Here is a 21356-nt window from a genome sequence, read left to right as displayed (position 1 = left end):
GGACTGCACTGGCCGCACCACAAAGTCTAAAAACAAGAAAGCTTCCGACAAAAAAGATCCGTCCTCATCTTACCCGGGGTTCTGCATGACAGCTCCTTCCACCGCGTCTATTTCTGACATTTCGGGAACACAGGGATGATAAATGCAGGGATTTATTCACACAGGGGTGGGGGCAGGGGAGAGACAAAGGCTTCCCAAAAAGATAACAGAGGTTAAACACGGAAGGAGCGAACATTCTCCTCCATCTGCCTCTGGATTTCTGGAGATCACACAAAAATGTTTAATGGACATTTTAAAAAGAAAACAGTTTAAATAACCCCCAAATCCTGGCACGCTTAGGTCAGAAGCGGGTCCACGACCAGAGAACCTTCTCTGGATGGCGGGGAGCCCCTGCGGCACTTACCGGAGTCACAGCAGGCAGGTGTGGGTCTGGCTGCAGCCGCCGGTCCGTCTCCCCTAACAACAGCAACAGCGAGGAGACTGCTGGTCACGCCAGCTCCCTGACAGGTAATCAGGGGCCTGGGGCGGAGGAGTCCGGCGCTTCGAGGGGAGGGGCTTCGAGGGGAGGGCTCTGCAGCAGCCACCGCCCAGGTAGGGCCCTGCCCACAGTCACCCACCCCCGGCACCCTCAAGCTGTGCTCGGAGCCTGCCTGGGCTGGAGGCTGCGGCTGCCGCCCGCCTCTCTCCATCGGAGCAGATTCAAGTGCCGGGATCTGGGAAGCAGCTCACAGAAGCCAAGGCTGGGGAGGCAGCTCGCGAATCCAATTCAAACCACAGCCCCTGTCTCCCGCCCCCACCCCCCACCCCCCCACCCCCCACCCCCAGGCAGAATGACCTCACTCACGTTAGAGGTGGACTGACTGTAAGAAGTGTGCACGCCCGGCTGTCCTGTGACCCTGGGGACCCCCGGGGGTGGGGAGGTACATGGACGGCCCCTTTTGGTGAAGGGAGAGTTTTCATGGGGCTAAGGAACCCCCCCGTGGATACTTCTGCTCCACTGTCCTCACAGACATGGGCTGAGCCCACCGTTTCACGGGCTAAGGCTGGCTTTCTTCCAGGTCCACCAATCCCTTGCAGGTGACACAGAGCAAGCTTCCTGACCTACTGCATCCGTGGCTCCCTCACCCGGGCTGCTGTGGGGAAGCCAGGTACCCACGGGTGCTACGGACATCCGTGTGCCCCTGCCTCCTTGTCACTCACTCCTCACCTCCACGTACAAATGGCTCCAACAGGGGGAGTGGCTTCTCCTACTCACCTTACCCGGGGTCTCCAAGAGCTCAGAGAGGTCCGTTTTAAAATCATTTCTGTACACAATGGTCAACAGGCAGATCCCATGGCCCCTGAACCCAAACCCAGCCAGGGACTTGAAGCCGCAGCCCCAGGCAGAGGAGGCTTCTGCTCCCAAGTTCTATGGAAATTCCCAAGGCCAAGAAACGCTCATTTTATGAGCCCACAGTGTAGAAGAAAACAAGACTCTTACGAGAAGCCAGGAGGTCTTTTTCCTCACCGCTGCCTCCTAAAAGGCAATTATTCCTTAAAATGGGGATTCCCAGCTTAATGACAAGAGCACTCTGGAATGAAAACAAGGGCACGGGCTTCAGGTTCAATGCTACACTTAGAAAGGAACCTTCTACCCACAGGGGAAGCGCAGTCCCAACTGGACCAAGAAGCTGCCATCGCCATCTGGTGGTAGCTCTTGCACACTGCAGTTAGGAACCCTACGCACCATCTTTACTCTCCAAAGCAGCCAGCCATGGGGGCTCCAGCTCTATGGCTTCATCTTTCTGACAGCTCCTTTGGCTGATCAAGGACATCCTTTGCTCTTTCCCACCAGATCATCTTCCACATAAGACTTCTAATCAGGGCACCAAACACTCGGGGAGAAGTGCTCAGCTTCCCTACCCTCCTTGGGTCCCCACGACATCTGGTGACAACGGTGCAGGGAACAGAATTCCCATCACACAAGGAAAGAGAAGCAAAAAGCCGACCGCCAAGGCTAAGGGAAGAGAGGAGGTGGCCTCGCCACCACAGGGAGACTGGGGCAACAGCACGGTGAGCCTCGGCACTGAGCCCTGGCTGGTGAGCCAGGCTGGGGGGCACTCCAGGGATGGGCTGCACATCCGGTCAGAGAGAACGAGCCACCTGTCAGGGGGCAGTGGAAGAAACGGCCTCACCACACCACTCTTCCCAGCCCTCAGCCATCCCTGCTGAATACAGCGGGTCTAGTCCACCCCCAAAGACAGGTGCCAGCCCCAGGGCAAAGGGCATGGCAATAGGTGAAGGTGAAGACAGCTCGGGGCCTCACCGCACCAGGAATTTCTAACACAGTGCATGGGAGAAGGCATTGCACGCAGGTTGTACAGGCAGCTGTGGAGCCTGGTGAGCAGCTGGGCCACAGGCTGCTTCCTACACGCAGCAGCAACTGTTTGGAGGAGGGGCTGCCTCTTCTAGGTTCGAGAGAAGACAGCATTATCAGTGCCCTGTAGGGGCCAGCACTGTGGCAAACTTGTTAAGCAGTTGCTGGCATCCCAAACGGGAGCGAGCATTGGTTTGCATCCAGTTGCTTTCGCTTCTGACCCAGCGCCCTGCTAATGCTCCTTGGAAACCAGCAGAGGATGGCCCAAGTGCTTGGGCCCCTGCCACCCACGTGGGAGATCTGGATGGAGTTCCAGGTCCCTGTCTTTTATCCAGATTACCCCCAGCATATTATTGATAACATTACAAACATAACTGATATTTAATTGCATGCAAGAATAAGTCAAGAGATAAGTTTCGGTAACTTCTGTCTTCCAATCAGATGTACACTCTCCTATATGGAAGAGTCACCCAAAGAAATACCTTACGTAAAAATACTCGCATTAAGAAATACAGTCCACACACGACTTCTACCCAGCCGCACACTGGCTTTGCTCTCTTAACCGCTCAGTTCAAAAACACTCACAATCTTCTTACACACTCAGGCCACAGGCTGTGAGCCATCCTGAAAGATGACAATGCCCAAGTTGATACTGACAGTGTAAGACAATCAGAAGCAAAGCCATGAAGCCAGCAGGCAGTAAGACGACCTCATGCCTCAAGAGGGAAAGACAGAGAGAGGGGTCTTCCATCCGCTGGTTCACTCCCCAGATGGCCACAATGTCCAGAACTGGGACCCAAAGCCAGGAGCTTCTTTGGGGTCTCCCATGCAGGTGCAGGGGCCCAAGTATTTGGGCCACTTTATACTGCTTTCCCAGGCTATAACAGAGAGCTGGATTGGAAGAGGAGCAGCCAGGACTCAAACTGGCACCCATATGGGATTCCAGCACCACAGGTGGAAGCTTAGCCCACTATGCCATAGTACCAGACCCAAAGAGCTTTTTTTTCGTAAATAAAAAAGATGCATTTTATTTATTTGAAAGGCAGAGTAACAGAGAGGCAGAGAGAGATAGAGGTCCTCCATCCACTGGTTCACTCCCCAAATGGCTGCAACAGCCGGAGCTGGGCCAATCCAAAGCCAGGAGCCAGAAGCTTCTTCTGGATCTCCCAAGTGAGTGCGGAGGCCCAAGCACTTGGGCATCCTCCACTGCTTTCCCATGCGCATTAGCAGAGAGCTGGATCAGAAGTGGAGCAGCCAGGACTGGAACCAGCGCCATCTGGGATGCCGGCACTGCAGGCAGAGGCTCTACCTGCTTTGCCACAGCACCGGCTCCCAGCCTTTTCTTTTGTCTTTTGCATCTGGTGTTCTACAGCCATGTTCAGGGGTCAGGATGGGCTCACAGTAGCAAGTGCTGATGAGTTCCTGGAGGCCTGGAACGCTGCTCTCCATCTCCCCGTACAGAGCCTTTCAAAGGCTCTTCTGACACGACTAGATGGCCGCTGAGCTCCGGGGAACCACAGAGACAGGTCCCTGGGGCTGTGTCACCACCAAACAACCCAGCGGAGAGCCAGGCTGCTCGTGTTCAACCAGGCAAGAAACAAATGACCCACACAGACACTGAGACGTGCGCCAAGACAGCCTAGTTAAAAGCATCGCGCCGTGAGCCATCAAAGGGTTAACGCGAACGGCTGAACTGGGAGGCCCAGGGCCCTGATGCTGCCCTTAGAGGGACCTTCTTGGCTGCACTTGAGACAATTCAACACCCTGACCTTTCCGAAACCAGCAAATCCATGAGAGAAAAGCCACAAGGGACTCCCGTGCATTTTCTCCTGTAACTAAGCGAGTGGTTCACCCTACGGGCAGTCAAGGGCGCCTGCGGACCCAGGAATCATCTGTGATGGACGCGTCTCATCTCGAGGTTTCAGGATGCTCGACCCTTAAAGCAACAGCCCATCCTGTCGTCTGATGATCCAGGCTCCCGTAGTTGGAAGCCTAGGTTGGGAAAGCCAACTCACGTGCTACCTGCCTCCCCAGAGAGCACTCCACAAGGCCTACCACGCACCAAGCTCGGAGCAGGCCAGGGGCCTCCCCGGGTGGAAGGCCTCGTCGGGGCAGGGCTCTCGTCGCCCCTGCACGGTTTCCTTTTCTAGAGTCTGCAACAGCCCGCCCAGGTACACACGGTACAGTACTGCGGCCTAACACCCAGCGGCAGCTGGTGAGCCAGCATGCTCCAGCTCGATGGAAGTGCTCTGTAACAAGCCAGGCTCCGCCGGCGCCACGGCTCACTAGGCTAATCCTCTGCCTGTGGCGCCAGCACCCCAGGTTCTAGTCTCGGTTGCTCCTCTTCCAGTCCAGCTCTCTGCTGTGGCCCTGGAAGGCAGTGGAGGATGGCCCAAGTGCTTGGGCCCTGCACCCGCATGGGAGACCAGGAGGAAGCACCTGGCTCCTGGCTTCAGATCGGCGCAGCGCACTGGCCGTAGCAGCCATTTGGGGGGTGAACCAACGGAAAAGGAAGACCTTTCTCTCTCTCTCTCTTACTCTGCCTGTCAAAAAAATAAGCCAGGCTTGCCAATAAAATTTGAAGCTGTACCGAGTAGGGCCACGTTTTCCTTAATAATTTACCAATATCTGCAAGCCAGAGGACGCTGTCGCAAAACCCAAGGAAACCCGAGCAGCCTCCAATGCTGAGCCTGCAGCCGCCCTGGCCAGGCCTGTATTGGGGCTCCCTGCCGTGGGGTGACAGTTCTGAACGAGGTGCCCAGACACGGCGAGACGGCGAGAACCACTCGGCCACACTGTGGCTATCCAGAGTCCAGTCGGGAAACGAGCCGCGCGTGCTAAGCTCCCTTCCTGGCTGTGAAATCGACCTGAAGACGGGAGGCGGATTAAGTCAGGAGCCTCAGAGGGCCGGCCCTGCGGTCCAAATCACAAGTTCTCACCCAAATAAAAAGCTGCTTTAGCCACGATAAAGCTTCCCAGCAACGTGGGCTCTTCCTGGGAAAATCACATGCACGGGTACGCGTGCACTTTTAAGTAGACGAGAAGCCGCCGACAGACACCGTGGTCACGCTGCTAACCCAGGCGCACACCCACAGCAGCTCACGAGCCGTGTGCGTCTCCAGCGTCACACGAGCGGACCCGCAGTCCTAAGTCACAACGTGTTTCCACGGCTTACGTACTGATCTGCAGCACCACCTGAATACCTTTCCACGATTCGATTTTAGGGATTACACTATGACGAAGCTGCCTTAGGACAAACACTGCTTCATCCAGACAGCCGACTCCTTGCATGTATAAGGATGTAATACGCTCTTCACTATCTCTGTGGGATGCGTTCCTTCTAAATGTTCTACGGCCGCAGGCCTGCGCTTTCCCCCTTCTTACATATTTGATGACAATAAACAACACACGAGGGAACTTCCACAGGTTCACAGAAAAATGGAATTAAAATGATATTTACTTTGGTGCAAAGAAGAATTGAATTCCATGCATACTTTTTTCCGAATGGGTACTTTTCATGAACTTTTGAAGATCCCTCATATTTACTGAAGAAAATACAGAAACTACAAGAGCAAAAAATATCCAATACCCTCTACTACCTTAATATTATTTTGTTCTGCTTCTTTTTAATCTTTTCTATTTTTTTTTATTTTTTTGACAGGCAGAGTGGACAGTGAGAGAGAGAGACAAAGAGAAAGGTCTTCCTTTGCCGTTGGTTCACCCTCCAATGGCCTCTGCGGCCTGCGCACCGCGCTGTTCCGAAGCCAGGAGCCAGGTGCTTCTCCTGGTCTCCCATGCGGGTACAGGGCCCAAGCACTTGGGCCATCCTCCACTGCACTCCTGGGCCACAGCAGAGAGCTGGCCTGGAAGAGGAGCAGCCAGGACAGAATCCGGCGCCCCGACTGGGACTAGAACCCAGGGTTCCGGCGCTGCAGGCGAAGGATTAGCCTAGTGAGCCGCGGCGTCGGCCAACCTTTTCTAATTATGTATACAGGCTGAAAATCCTTTATCCTAAATGCTTGGGACTAGAAGTGTTTCTTATTTTGTATCTTTTCAAATTTTGAAATGCTTGTGTATAAATTTCATTTCAAAATCAGGTATCTTGGGAATGGACCCAAGTCTGAACATGAAATCCATGTGTGTTTCAGATACATTTTATTTACCTAGTCTGCAGTTAATTTTTTAAAAATATTTATTTGAAAGGCAGGGTTACAGAGAGGCAGAGGCAGAGAGAGCGAGATCTTCCATCTGCTGGTTCACTCCCCAAATGGCCTTAACAGGTGCAGCTGGGCCGATCTGAAGCCAGGAGCTTCTTCTGGGTTTCCCACTAGGGTGCAGGGGCCCAAGCCTTCCACTGCTTACACAGGCCATAGCAGAGAGCTAGATCGGAAGCTGGGTCTTGAACCAGTGCCCATATGGGATGCCGGCATTGCAGGCAGCAGCTTTAACCACTACGTCACAGTCCTGTCCCCAGACTTAATTTCATACAGTATTTTCAGTTCACCTGTTTGTTTTTTTTTTTGTTTGTTTTTTTTTTTTTTGACAGGCAGAGTGGACAGTAGAGAGAGAGACAGAGAGAAAGGTCTTCCTTTTTGCCGTTGGTTCACCCTCCAATGGCCGCCGCGGTAGGAGCGCTGCGGCCGGCGCACCGCGCTGATCCGATGGCAGGAGCCAGGTGCTTCTCTTGGTCTCCCATGGGGTGCAGGGCCCAAGCACTTGGGCCATCCTCCACTGCACTCCCTGGCCACAGCAGAGAGCTGGCCTGGAAGAGGGGCAACCGGGACAGGATCGGTGCCCCGACCGGGACTAGAACCCGGTGTGCCAGCGCCGCAAGGCGGAGGATTAGCCTAGTGAGCCGCGGCACTGGCCTCACCTGCATTTTAACCTTGAGTCTATCATGTGAGGTCAGCTGCAAAATTTTCCACTTGTGGCCTCATGTCAGCACTCAAATTTCTAGATTTTGCAGCAGTTTGTATGTTCAAATTAAGAATACTCAAGCTATATATACCATTTTTCCCCAAAAACATTTTTAAAAAAATTCTGCCATGGGGCCTGCGCCGTGGCTCACTTGGTTAATCCTCCACCTGCAGCACCAGCATCCCATATGGGCGCTGGGTTCTAGTCCCAGTTGCTCCTCTTCCAGTTCAGCTCTCTGCTGTGGCCCGGGAAGGCAGTGGAGGATGGCCCAAGTGCTTGCGCCCCTGTACCCGCATGGGAGACCAGGAAGAAGCACCTGGCTCCTGGCTTCGGATCGGCACAGTACTGGCCGCTGCGGCCACTTGGGGAGTGAACCAACAGAAGGAAGACCTTTCTCTCTGTCTCTCTCTCTCTCACTAACTTGGTCAAATAAATAAAATCTTTTTAAAAATTGCCTATGGTAATCATTAGTTTGGTTTTATCAGAGTTTTGATGTTTTTAAAAGAATTTTACACTAACTATTCCATTGATTTTCAATTTAATAACAGGAATCACAATTTATTTAGACAGAAATACAGAACAGAAGGTGTTTGACCTCTGTGGTGTGACCCAGCGTGCAGCAACAAAGGTATGAAGGGGAATGGGAGACGGGAGGAAGTGCAGTAGCCGCCCCCACCCTCACCTGTGGCACCTGCGGCCATGGGCTCCAGGAGGAATCACCACTTCCTTCAAGTCTCACAGCCGCCATCAGCTGCAACCCAGGCCAAACTGCTGGCCTGAGCAGGATCCAGACAAGGCCCCTCTACACCTCTGTCCTGTTTTGCACTTTGTTAAGAAACTTGATGGCTAGCTCCTTAAGCCAGTGACTGTCAGATGCACCTGCTCTGAACTTGAACACCACCTGGAGAGCCCCCAGCTCTCACCTGGAGAGCCTACAGCTCCACAGGTGCAACATGCCTGGGGCCAATCAAGACTTGAAGACACCCCAGACCGGCACCCTAGCCTTCCTCCAGCTCCAGGACCGCCACTGGGAAGTCATCTTCTCGCTCCCGTTGGAGGATCCCAATGCCTCTGCCATAAAAGTCGTTCCCCGTGGTGCTGGCTTTCCGGTCCGCATGAGGAGGAACCATCCCCGAAGCATCCCGGGGCTGCGGGGTTCTGGTGCGGACTAGTCAGACCACACTGTGGCCCGGAGACAGCAGGCACAGCGCAGAGAGAGAACGGCAGTGCACAAATCCTGACGTGGGCGCCACAGAGGCTAAAAGCAGGCGGGGAGGCAGAGTGGGTTCTTTAGAGAGGCTCTGAAAGACCCCCAGGCGGTGTTGCTTGTTCAGCAACCAGCAGAGGTGGTGGAAGGCTTTCCCCGCAGCTGGGGACTCACAGCTGGGTCAGCTTCCTTTCCTTCGCCTGGCCTGGCACCTGGACAAGCGAAACAAACGGCTCTGTTCACCGCCCTACCGCACTAGAAAGGGGCCTGGGGCAAGAGGTCAAGCCCAGCTTCTTTTTTTGAACTTTTATTTATTTGAACATACAGAGTGACAGAGACAGGGTGCGACAGAGATTAAGATCTCCCAGCCACTGGTTCATTCCCCAACTGCCCACAACAGTCAGGGCTGGGCCAGGCAAGGCCAGGAGTCAGGAGTTCCATCCGGGTCTCCCATATGGGGAGCAGGGCCATCATCGGCAGCCTCCTCAACCGAACCCCCATTATGTAAAAGCAGGACCCAGTTCCTGTCTGTCTCCTTTAGCCAAGGTGTCCTTGCCCGCCCCTTATCAGAAGGAATTCGCTGGCTTGAGGGAGTGACCCAGCTGGCCTTACAAGCTTCCAATCACCAGACTCAAGGAGTCATTTGCTTCTCCAAGAGATAACAACCTTGATGGCCAGTGTTGTCCTGGGGTGGTTTGTGTGGGGGAATTCCAGGCCTGGGCAGAACGTAACCACTTCCTGCACGTAACTGCCAGACCAACTGGAGCCCCCGGTCGCCATAAATCCCCTGAAGAGCTCAGCATCACTGACCAATCAAAGGAAGGTACGAGCTCCCCTGACCAACCAGGAACCTGGGCACGAGTGGATCACACACCTCGCAGCCCGGGAATGGAGCCATCGCTGCCCGGCTCCCTGCTCTGCACTGTGCAATAAACACAACACCCGCCCCTCGAAGCTTGGTTTCTGATTCAGTAGACCAAGGCTGAACAGGAGCCAAGAAATGAGTCCCTGCAGACAGATCCAGAGACAGACTGGGAGAGCACTGAGCCGAGCAGCCATTTTTACTAAAGACAATGAATTAACCTACTTGTAAGACTGACAAATGCAAACCGCTTGTGAAAAGAGCCTGTCTCTTCCATAACACAGGCATCAACAACGCATTCACTTCCACTACATGAAAAATGCGCTGAAAGCAGGCAGGCAGGCAGGGCGGCGTCCTGCTCACCAAGGTCCACGGCAGGGGAGATCCAGAGCAAAGACTGAGCCAGGGCAGCGCCGTGCCAGGGAGGCCAGGCCGCGGTCAGGAGCCCTAGTCCGGCCTGCCCTGCATCCGGGGTAACCAGAGGCGCTCTCTTCGGGTTGCCCCATCTGCAAAGTTGGGTTCGCTCAGTGCTCCTGACCCTGGCTAGCCAGGTGCTGCTGCTCCAGGCCCTGCAGGGAGCCCTGACAGCCGCATATTTTCAAGGGCCCTGTGTGGCTGGGGCAAGGAGTCAGCTGCAGAACCCTCGTCGTAGGAGGTCTTCCGGCTCCGGGCCTCCGTGTGCACCCCCTGCACTTACATCCGCTGGTTTCTAGCAGGTTAGGGAAGACTTGTGTGACGAGAGAGCCGCTGCGCTAGAGGACGGTCCCTGGACGCAGCTGGGACCGCACACACAGGGCCCACTGCCAACCACGAGGCCTCAGCCACACGCCCCCGGGAAGCCTTTCCCAGGCTCCTGGGTGTCTGCGGCTGGAAGCCTTCCGGCTTAGCCATGAACTCCCTCCGTTCAGCCCTCAAACCGCATCTCAGGACCCCCACCACAAAGCACTATTATATGCGAGCAAAACGACCAAAATGTGCACGAGAGACAGCACAGGTTCCCCCAGTGCCCAGGTCTGTGCGAAGGTGGCGCTCAGCTTCCCCGAGCCTGTAGGATACACATGTTCTCTTGACCTTGAACCCGGACCAAAGATCAGCAGAAAATCACGTGGGGTGGGGTGAGCATCTTGATTGTTAATGCAGTTGCTGTGTTTGCCTTCAGGATCTAAGTTCTTTCTGCTGCTTCTCCCGTGAGAAAAGGAAGGGAAGCACTGAATCATCTCCGAGTATCAGCAGTGTCCATCTGTGCAGGTGTCTCGTAATTTGGTTTTTATCATCTTAAAAGGTACTTAACAGGACAGGACAGCCTCGGCAGTACGTGTGCAGAAGGCAAACAGCTGGTCCTACCTGCCTGCGTCCACACCCCGGAGGAAGCATTAAGTCAAACCCAGCTGGGAGCACATCATGAGGTTTACTTAACTCAATCCCAGCCACACACGGCTTCCCCTTGTCTCGTTACTGCTGCTCTGAGACAAGACTTCCCCCTTCCGAATGCTCCCCAGCCCTACCCTTGTTCATCTGCTTTTCCTTCCAGACTTCTCTGCCTGCTCCCTGTCCCCCGCAGGCCGGGACAGCCCAGGACAGGAGAGCAATCCTGAGCCCCCTCAGTGCCAACGCAGACCCGCAGGCCCAGGGACAAGGGACACGAGCTCTCCCCGGGACCCTCCATGCCCCTGGCACTACGCCCAGTCCTGCCTACTGAGAGGCGCTGTGCACCAGCCCCTGCTGAACTCCCTGAAGGTGGCTCGCTGGCCTACACACCGGCCTGGAGTGTGAGCAGGTCTCACCGTGGCTCTCACGCGTGCTGTGCCGGCGGCTCCCACTGTCACAGGGCCTCGGTGACCGTATCCCCCAGGGGCGGCTGTAACGCCCCCTCCACCCAGCCCTGCGTCACACACACAGGGGTCTAGATGGTTTTCAGGTCTAAGGGTGCAGGCATTTACCGTGCTGGTGACCATTTCCCGACTGCTGGCGATGGCACCCACTCAGCGCCCGCTCCAGTCTGCCGACATCCGGCACTGGTCAAGCAGCCGTGGCTCTGCAGGGCAGCGGAGGACGGCGGTGCCCCGGCGTCATCAGTGAGGCTCCCTCGGCGTGTGTAATCGCGCCCGGAACTCGCTTTGCTCTGAATTCTCTGTATCACCCGACAGGTCACAGTGCATGCTGCTGATTCGTAGGTCACTACATACTAAGAAAACCAGCTTTCTCGGGGACTGACAGGAGCCGGCAGGCTTTCCGCCAGTTTGCCGTCTTTTGCGCTCTGTGACAGGTGCTTGTTTTCTGTGGGTTTTCTCTTTCCCTTCTTGGGTGGCTTGGTGTGTATGTGCCAGGTACCCTCTTGTGGAACACGTGCCCATCACTTCTCTGTGCTGCTGCTGAGCTGCAGCCACTGTCCGCTGCAGGTCTGGGCGCTGCCAACGCGTCTGAGTGGGACAGGTGTCCATTCGTACAGCCTGGCTCCGGCAAGCTCGCGGAGCCGGCGCACTCCATCAGAAGCCTTCAGGCCACAGGTGAGGGTCAGCTAACCCTGCGGGCCCCTCACAGCCAGGGCCTCCCTCTCGCCTGCAGCACAGTGAGCAGGAACTTGGGCCCCCTGCTCATCTGCACAGGCCGCTGAGGCACGGACAAGGGCTGTGACTAACAGATCCCTGGTGCTACTTACACGGCAAACAAGCAAGGCTCGGTGTGGGCGTTTTGCACTGTGGTTAAATTTCCACTTGGGACGTCCCCATCCCGCACTGGGATCCCTGGCTCAAGTCCCAGTGCTCAGCTTCCAATCCAGCTTCCTGCTGATGCACAACCCTAGGAGGCAGCAGGTCACTGCTCAAGTATTTGGGCCCTTGCCACCCAGCCAGGAGACCTAGAGGGAGTTCCTGGCTCCTGGCTTCAGCCTGGCCCAGTCCTGCCTCTTGCAGGCATTTGGGGAGTGAACCAAAGGATGTGGGATCTCTCAATCTCTATCCCTCTGCCTTTAAAAAGCACAAAAATAAAAAAACAGGATAAAAATAAATTAAAAGCGTTTTTAAAAACTGTGGTTCTTAAACTTCAGAAAATAACAACAGGGGCTGACGCTGTGGTGTAGAGTAACAGGCACTGCCTGCAATGCCAGCATCACATATTGGCACTGCTTCGTGTCTAGAGTGCCCCCCTTCCAATCCAGCTCCCTGCTAATGCGCCTGGGAAAGCAGCAGCAGGTGGCCCAAGTGCCCGGTCCCCTGCCGCTCATGTTGGAGACCTGGAAGAAGCGCCTGGCTTCAGCCTGGCCCAGCCCAAGCTGTTGTATCCATCTGGGGAGTGAATCAGCAGATGGAAGATCTCTCTGTGTGTGTCTGTAACTCTTTCAGATAAATAAATTTTATTTTTAAAATATTTTTTAAAATATCTATTTATTTATCTGAGAGGCAAAGTTAGAGAGAGGCAGAGAGAGAGAGAGAGGTCTTCCATCAACTGGCTCACTCCCCAAATGGCCACAATGGCCAGAGCAAGACTGATCCAAAGCTAGGAGCTTCTTCTGGGTCTCCCACATTGGTGCAGGGGCCCAAGGACTTGGGCCATATTCTGCTGCTTTCCCAGGCCACAGCAGAGAGCTGGATTGGAAGAGGAACAGCTGGGCCTCGAACTGGCGCCCATATGGGATGCCAGCACTACAGGCAGTGGCTTTATCCACTTTGCCACAGCGCCGGCCCCGATAAATAAATGTTAGAAGCCAAACAAAAACGACAAAACAAAGCCCAGTGCTCTCTCCCTGGCATGCTGAGCAGGCTCAGAACAAGCACATCTTTCTTTACTCAAATCCAAGCCTCTGGGAACTCGCACTTTTGAAACGCACTGTGTTAATGCTTTCACAGCGGGAAGGAGCGCCTGGCCATGGCCCAGATAAGACCCAAGAAATCACCAGGTCTGGCCCTGTCAACGTAACCACAGCGCTGTGGCATCCCATATGGGCACCAGTTCGAGTCCCGGCTGCTCCACTTGTGATCCAGCTCCCTGCAAATGCACCTGGGAAAGATGATCTAAGCACTTGGGCCCCTGAAGCCACATAGAAGACCTGCATGAAGCTTCTGGCTCCTGGCTTTGGCCTGGTTCTCTCCCCCTCCTTCCCTCTAACTCTGCCTTTCAACCCTTCGACCAACATATTAAATTGTCCACGTCATTAAGCACAAGTCCATTTCCTTTGCGGAGTTGCATCCTCATGTATATATTTTTTTCCTACTAAGTTGTTTGACACCAGAAGCTAAAATGGGCTGTAAAGAGGGAAGAGGGTACAAGTACACCAAGTAAAAATGATTCCAAGTTCACCATGCTCCCACCACAGCCTTTGGGTGCAAACAACCTCCCTGCACACTTAGGAGGACCCCGGCTAGACAGCGGCAAAGCCAATCTGATGAAGCCATCTCACAGACACCCAGCCATACCGGCCACAGGCCCAGGGGCCCTGCAGCTTCCAGGACCCACTCCCCGGCAGCCCTGCGCTGGCAGCTGGCAGCCGGGCCTGCGCTCCTCCTATGGCATCAGACACAGGCTCGCGAGGCCGCTGCAGCGCCACCCTCTGGGCAACAGTGCGTAGCGTGGGCGCTGGCCTGGTCGTGGGATCCAGGAGGGAAGCTGGCAGCACCCAGAAGAGCTAGTGAGAGCAGAGGCTAAGCTCCAGGCAGGCTGGGATGCTGTCTGAAGTCCCCTCCAGTGCCTGGTGGTGCTCAATGGGTACAGCATCAGAGGGGCCCCAGACTATCCTGGAACCCAAGGAAGAAGCTGCAAGTGCCCAGCTGCAGCCACCTCCTCCCACCGCCCCCCAGGGGCCAGCTGCTGGCTTGGGCATCTCAGGACGGCCTCTGAACACCCCAAACAGCAGACCCGCGTGTGATCGACCTGGGAACGACCCCACGGTGCACGGAGTGAGACCACCCCGGCCGCACACACGGGAGCTGAGATGCCAGCTTTGTGCCATCAGAGGACAGCCCCCAGAGGGCGAGCTGGCAAAGACCAGAGACAAAGTCTCACTGCTCTCCAGACCCAGACCTGGCAGGGGGGTCTGGGAAGGGGAGGGCCCCTAAGGCAGGAGCAAGGGCCCAAGAGGCACACTCTCCCCTTTAGACCTCAGAGGGCAGCAAAGCCAGGCCCTGGTGGGGGGTGAGCTCATTACCCCTAAACCCTGGTCTGCTCATTACCCCTGAACCCTGGTCTGTCCCCCACCTGTTGCTGGCAACACCCAGGTCATGGGGGTCCTGCTCACCAGGACAAGGCCCCAGGCTGGGGGCCCAGAGGGGCTTCTAGCTCCAGCCTCAGGTGTTCACTGTCGAGCCCTCACCTGCTACCTCCTAGGATACACGCTGAGCAGGAAGCTGGGATCGAAAGCAGAGAAGTTGGGGATCGGTGCTGGGGTGCTACAGGTTCACCTGCCACCTGTGACACTGGTGTCCTATACGGATACCAGTTCGAGTCCCGGCTGCTCCACTTTCAATCCAGCTCCTTGCTAATGTGCCTGGGAAGGGAGAAGAAGGTAGCCCAATTGCTTGGGCCCCTGCCACCCAATGGGAATGTCTTCTTCCTGGAACACTCAGTGGGCTCCTTCCTCTGACCCCTCCCCCAAGAGTGCTATCAACAAAACAAAAACCCACCAGAGTCCCAACAGAGGAAGTCTGCCAACCTCAAATTTAGAGCAACTAAAACCAGGGGTGGGCTTTAAATGCTGTGGTTAAGGCCCAATGCCACCTCAGAGTGCAGGGTTCCAGTCCAGGCTAGCCCACTTCAGATCCAGGGTCCCGTTAATGTGCATCCCAGGGTTCCAGTCCAGGCTAGCCCACTTCCGATCCAGGGTCCTGCTAATGTGCACCCTGGAAGGCAGCAGTGACAGCTCAAGTACTTTGGTTCCTGCCACCCCCAAGGGAAACCCAAACTGAGTTCCTTGCTCCCAGCTTCGGCCTGGCCCAGCCCTGTCTGTTGTAGGCATTTAGAGAAAGAAACCAGTGGTTGGGAGATTTCTCTCTCTCTCTCCTTCTGATTTTCAAATAAAGTTTCCTTGGAGGGTCACTACCATCAACATAACAAGTGACACTGTCTACACACACGGCCACCAAGTTAGCTACAGGGAAGCAATGACAGAGGAAAGAAAGTGAAGACCTCGGTGGCCTCTTGTGAGTCTCTTTTTCATGTCATGGACTGTTTACCCTCCCTGTAGCTCTACAAATGCCTACAGCCTCAAGACAGCACGTGCAAAGGGGGCTGACTTTTATTCCAAATCCCAATCCAAAAACCACCCAACAACGCCCAGCCGCCACCCTCAGCACCGACACAGGCAACTCCTGGCTGTAGCACTGGTTTTTCTGTCTCAGAGATGGGAGCTGGGCAATCCCTTCCTTAGAGACCTGACGGTCAGCTCCGGAAACATCTGGAACTGGAAACGCATCGCTATGGGGCCGTATTACAACACAGAATCCCTCAGGTGAAGAACAACTCTTTCCAGGACCAGGTAACTCCTTTTCACTAAGTGGCTTTTGATTCTGATGGTTTCAAAGCTTGGGAAATTAGCTGGGGGGGGGGGGGGGGGGGGGCAGGGAAAGAGATAAAGTTTACTTTTTTTTTTTTTTTTTTTGACAGGCAGAGTGGATAGTGAGAGAGAGAGACAGAGAGAAAGGTCTTCCTTTTGCCATTGGTTCATCCTCCAATGGCTGCTGCGGCTGGCACATCTCGCTGATCCCAAGCCAGGAGCCAGGTGCTTCTCCTGGTCTCCTATGCGGGTGCAGGGCCCAAGGACTTGGGCCATCCTCCACTGCCTTCCCGGGCCATAGCAGAGAGCTGGCCTGGAAGAGGGGCAACTGGGATAGAATCCGGCACCCTAATCGGGACTAGAACCCGGTGTGCCAGCACCGCAAGGCGGAGGATTAGCCTGTTAAGCCATGGCGCTGGCCAAGAGGTAAAGTTTAATACTATGCATTGTCAACTTTAAAACCAAGCATGCAAAAAGCAGATTGTCTACAGTAAAATCATTCTTTCCTCTGAATCAGTGTCCACTATTTGAAGATGACTGAAATGGCTGCAAAAACAAACAAGATCTGAGTTAGCAAAAAGCCCTCTAAAGAACTCCACCAGTTATTAGCTCTGAATATCACTTTGATTTCCTAGAAGAGAAAGGCAGGCGATGATCCGGCCACCAGGGGGCGCTGACACTCCCCGGTGCACCACAGTCAGAGGAGCAGGTGCAGGCACTCCTGGGGAGCCCTGGGCAGCAGGGGACAGGGCAGAGGTTTCCTTCCGCCTAAGAGGTGTCTGTGCTAATGCTCACGTAGGGGAGGAGCTAAGGACAATGGCACGTTTATTGAAGGTTTTTATACATTAAAACTTGTAACAAGAATGTGAGCATTCCAGAACAATAAAATGAACAATAGTAATAGAATGAGAGTGTAAGGAACACACAGGCACGGGGAAAGCCCATGGAGAGCAGAGACAGGAAAAAAAAATGGAGCCTGGTGGGCGGGGTGCACAGAGCCACAGGCTGGAAGACCAGCAAGCACAGGCCTGCTGAGCACATGGGAGGCTGGACTGGGCAGTGGCCAGCCCGCCTTGGTGCCCCTGGGCCCAACGGAGGCCACAGCAGGGTGTGGAGGGGATGGCTCCCCGGCCTCTAGAGTGGAATTCCAGCACCAGTGTGAGTGCTGCAGCCCCAGGAAAAGACAGGAAGAGGCCAGCTGTGCAGTGTGGCAAGGCGGTGGCTCTGGGCCCCCGGGGCGTCAACAGGACCCAGCACGCCTGCGCAGAGGAGCTCAAGGTGAGGGCAATGGGCGCAGGGCAGGCCCTGCGGTGCCGACATTAGCACCCATGCGTCATTGCCGACGGGCTTGCCAGCAGCAGCAGCGGCCCAGGCAGACTCTCACCCCCGGGCAGGGATGGGGAGAAGAGAAACTGATGGAGGAGGCTCACAGCCAGCCGCCTGGCAGGGCGGTGCCACCAGCAGCCGAGCCAGGCCAGGGCAGAGAGCACGGCTCATGGATGCTAGCCTCCCAGGCCCAGGAAGTGTGCAAGGGCAAGCAAAGACGCTGACAGAAGGGGACCTGGAGGGACTCAGACAGCGCTTCTACATCATGGCCGGCTGCGCACTTGCTAACAGGAAAAAAAGGAAATCCATCAACCAGCCCCGAAGGGAGATGTTTCCAGAGCTCTTGTCTGCTGTCCAGGCCCTGGACGACAGCGAAGGCCACTGGAAGTCACCACTCCCAAGGAGCTCCCGGCGATCACGAGCCAGGGTTCCGAGCTGACCCACGGGAGTCCCTCAGAAAGTATGTGGAGAAGCACAACGTTTAGGAAATCCAAGCGTAGTTTTTCCATAACGTGATCTTGCACAAACTCTCTGCCCTTCATACAACCAACCAATACTATCGCTTCATAACCAGCACAAAAACCAAAAAGAGGAGCCGGCGTGGTGGCTCGGGGCGTTAAGCCGCCTCCCACAATGCTGGCATCCCATGAGTACTGGTTATGGTCCCGGCTGCCCAGCTTCCGATCCAGCTCCCTGTGACTGTGCCTGGGAAAGCAGCAGAAAATGACCCAAGTGTTTGGGCCCCTGGCACCCATGCACGAGACCTGGATGGAGTCCTTGACTCCTGGCTTCAGCCTGGCCCAGCCCCAGCCATTTGAGGAGGGAACCAGCAGATGGAAATTCTCGTTTTCTCTCTCACTGTAACTCTGCCATTCAAATAAATGGGTATTAAAAAAAAAAAATGAAAAAGCCACAGGAGCAATAATCAGCTCTTCAGTGACAGGTGCACAATAGCCCTGGAAATGCCAGCTGCCCATCAGGTGTACCCACTGCCCCTTCCTGGAGGCCTGCCGGAATGCCGGCGGGCACCCACTGAGAGGCGGGCAGGTTTGACATCACCCATGTTGATATTATACAGTAGGAATGCCAGCGCTTTTAATAATTTACTGAGGAGTTACACATTGTAGATCCTTATTAAACATTACTTGCGCTAAGGTCATAAGTCTAAGAAATAGTCCGTAAGGAAAACAGGCATCGTTTTAATTGCCGTACACTGATTTAAATTATGTATCTGCAGCTGCTAGCATGCATCGGAATCCAGCGTCACTTATTGCTCGCGTACTGCACGCACGGAGCAGTATGAATAATTGCTTTCTCTAAGACCAGAGCATTCTACAGCTGCACTCATGTGTAGACCTTAAAATGCACCGTGTGTATCTCAGCTTCATAAGCTGTATCTGAAGCCTTGCCCTTGAAGAGGAAGGGGGGAAAAAAGGCGATACAATCTAACAACCCCACTCCCTCAGCCCAGAAGGTCAACACCAGCAAAAATACCATTTGTCATTGACCAGCCTGGGAACCGGGAGCCAGCCAGAGACACAGACCCTTCGAGTTCTAAATATAGAAGTCACAGCAAGTCGGGGGCTCAGACACTCGGGGGTGTGCACACACACGGCCACACCTACACGTTGCACTGGGGCTCAGCGGACGATATACTCCAAAAATGAAGGCCTTGGGGCAAGGTTACTCGCTGCCCTCGCTCTGCCCCCCCTCCAGCCCTCCCCCACCCCAGGCACACCACAGGAACTGGAATTCCTCTTCCCCAAGATGGGCTTCTCTCTGCCAGCCTCCCCCACAACCCCCAACTGTGACTCGGGCCTTCCCCACCTTTCTGCTCCCACTCATTTGAGAGGGGTCGTAGCTCAGTTATTTTCCAAGGGTTTACAACCACTGCCCAGTAGAAAGCTAGTCCTCTTCCGAGACAGAGGCGTGCTGGTGCAACTTAGAGGAAGCTCTAACAGAACTACCCGTGGCCTTAAGGCCAGGCCCGGTGGAGAGGCAGGCCTAGCTGGGTTCCCTGCTGGGCCCGAGTCCACCGGCTTGCCCTGGCGTCCAGTCTCATTTCCACACAGCTGTCCCTGCTCCACTGACCCTCAGGCCTGCGGATCTTCCACCTGAAGGCTCCCAGGACACACAAAATTATGATCAAGTCCATGTGCATGCTTTTTTCTGATCTGTCTGCTGTCAGCTCATTTCAACCCACTGAGTTCCCATCTTGAAAGGGAGACGTGGGATACCCCCGCAAGCCTGTGTGTTGTCCAAGGCTGCTTTTGGGCTGTGCCGAACACTCTATGTCCTGCAGAGCCTCACCATCTACTGCCCAGACCTCAACAGGGAGCACAGGCCTGCTGGGCCTGCTGCAGACACCCATCGCACCCAGCAGGGCTTCCTCTACCGTGTCAGCACTGGAGCTCCCTGAACGCAGAGTTTATTTATTTGAAAGACAGAGAGAGAGGGAGGGAGGGAGGAAGACCTTCCATCTGCTGGTTCACTCCCCAAATGGGGGCAACAAGCCAGGAGCCTAGAAGACCACCCAGGTTTCTCATGTGGGTGTCAGGAGCCCAGGCACCAAGGCCATCTTCCCTTGCTTTCCCAGGTGCAGCGGCTGGGAGCTGGGAGCTGGGAGCTGGATCAGAGGCAGAGCAGCTGGGACTAAGGGGAGCTCGTATGGGGTGCTGGGGCTACAGGTGGCAGGGTAACCGGCTGTGCCACATTAACAGCCCTATGAAGAGTCTTCAACATCTTGGCATAATGTCATGAGGCCCACGACAGTATTTTCTTAGAACACAACATAATACAACATACAAAATATATTTGCATCGCTGTGCTGCATTTAAATAAGACAGCGCATACAGTGAGTGGTGACGGAACATCTGGAGTGTGGACTGGAGCCTGCAAGTGCAACTTCAAAGCCATGGCTTTAGGTCTGAGGGAACAGGGCCAGTGCGCCATTCCCAGGCCTCCCATGCAGAGGCTGCACCACAGAGGAGGTAGCGGGGAGGCAACCCTGGCCTGCTGACCCAGGGGCAGAGTTAATTCTCCACATACACGCTGGAACCTTCCGGCTGTGTTCGCAAGGCTTGGTTGTTAGATCAATTTCTGCAAAATAAGTATTTTCCTCCTTGCCGCACACATCCAGAAATGCTTCCACTGCTGACTCATCTCAAGCTGGCACGTTCTCCTCCTTGAGCTTCCGAAAAACTCAATGCCCCCAGGAAGGGGAACCCAGACGCCGGCGCAAGGGACGCCAGGCAATCCACTGTGGACTCTGGAGCCGGCCTGCAGTGCAGGCAGCCGGGGGCGAAGCTGAGCAGAGGTCAGGCACAGGATCCCGGCGTCACCACCAGCAGAATCATCCCACACGCCCGCCTGGCCGGTCTCCGTCACCACCCCTGGAATCGTCCCACACGCCCACCTGGCCGGTCTCTGTCACCACCCCTGGAATCGTCCCACACGCCCACCTGGCCGGTCTCTGTCACCACCCCTGGAATCGTCCCACACGCCCACCTGGCCGGTCTCTGTCACCACCCCTGGAATCGTCCCACACGCCTGGCCGGCCGGTCTCGGTGCCCTGCCCTCCCGGCTCTCCAGCTACTTTTCAGTTTAGCAATTTTCTGAGGCTCCACTCTGCACCGATAAACCCAGTCTGTCCCATCACCCTGCACACAGGACACCATAAAACCCCAGGCTGAGCAATCAACGTCCCGCTTGTTGTCAATTTGGAAGGGATTTGCTGTCGTCCAAACATCTGCAGAATGGAAGCCTCGGGACGCAGTGGGTTAAGGAACCGTCCGGAGCCTTCGGTGTGAGTGGGCGCCTCACTCGGGCCTGGGGACTGTCCTTCCACTCCCTGCCAGACTGCCCGCTGGGACACAGGACCTTCTGGTCACCACGGGGACCAGGCAAGACCAGGGAGTGAAGACCCCGAAGGAGGCAAGGACTCTCACCAAACCCCGACACTGGGTGGAAGGCAGGGGATACACAAACACACCCTGGCTAGCTCACCGCTTCATTTGGAAAGAAACCTGCCCCCCAAAGCCAAACTGCATGTGGGAATCTCCACAGCAGATCACACAGGCCCTGCATTCTCCATTAGCACACACTGAGCAGGGCCCAGCCCTTCTCAGCCACCCGGGGTCGTTAGAAAGATCCATCATTATGACGTCAGCAGAGCCCAGCGAGATGCCCCCTGCGTGTCCCCACT

The 21356-nt window shown here is 55.3% G+C and overlaps 1 protein-coding gene across 5 annotated transcripts in view; it reads right to left on the bottom strand.

The window, feature by feature from the left end:
- Positions 1–21356, bottom strand: part of NEDD4L (NEDD4 like E3 ubiquitin protein ligase) — a 314905-nt gene that overhangs the window by 182597 nt on the left and 110952 nt on the right. Inside the window, exon 1 of one of the 5 annotated variants that reach the window (XM_062201734.1) lies at positions 1256–1372. The exons of the other annotated variants lie outside the window; for them this stretch is intronic. Within the exon in view, the coding sequence (XP_062057718.1) occupies positions 1256–1302 (47 nt within the window). The 5' untranslated portion in view covers positions 1303–1372. Of the gene's footprint in view, positions 1–1255; positions 1373–21356 lie in introns of those variants that run through there. 5 annotated transcript variants of the gene reach the window in all.

This window comes from Lepus europaeus, chromosome 9 (genome assembly GCF_033115175.1).
Source record: "Lepus europaeus isolate LE1 chromosome 9, mLepTim1.pri, whole genome shotgun sequence".
Lineage (NCBI taxonomy): Eukaryota > Metazoa > Chordata > Mammalia > Lagomorpha > Leporidae > Lepus > Lepus europaeus.
This window is presented reverse-complemented; position numbering and strand designations above follow the sequence as displayed.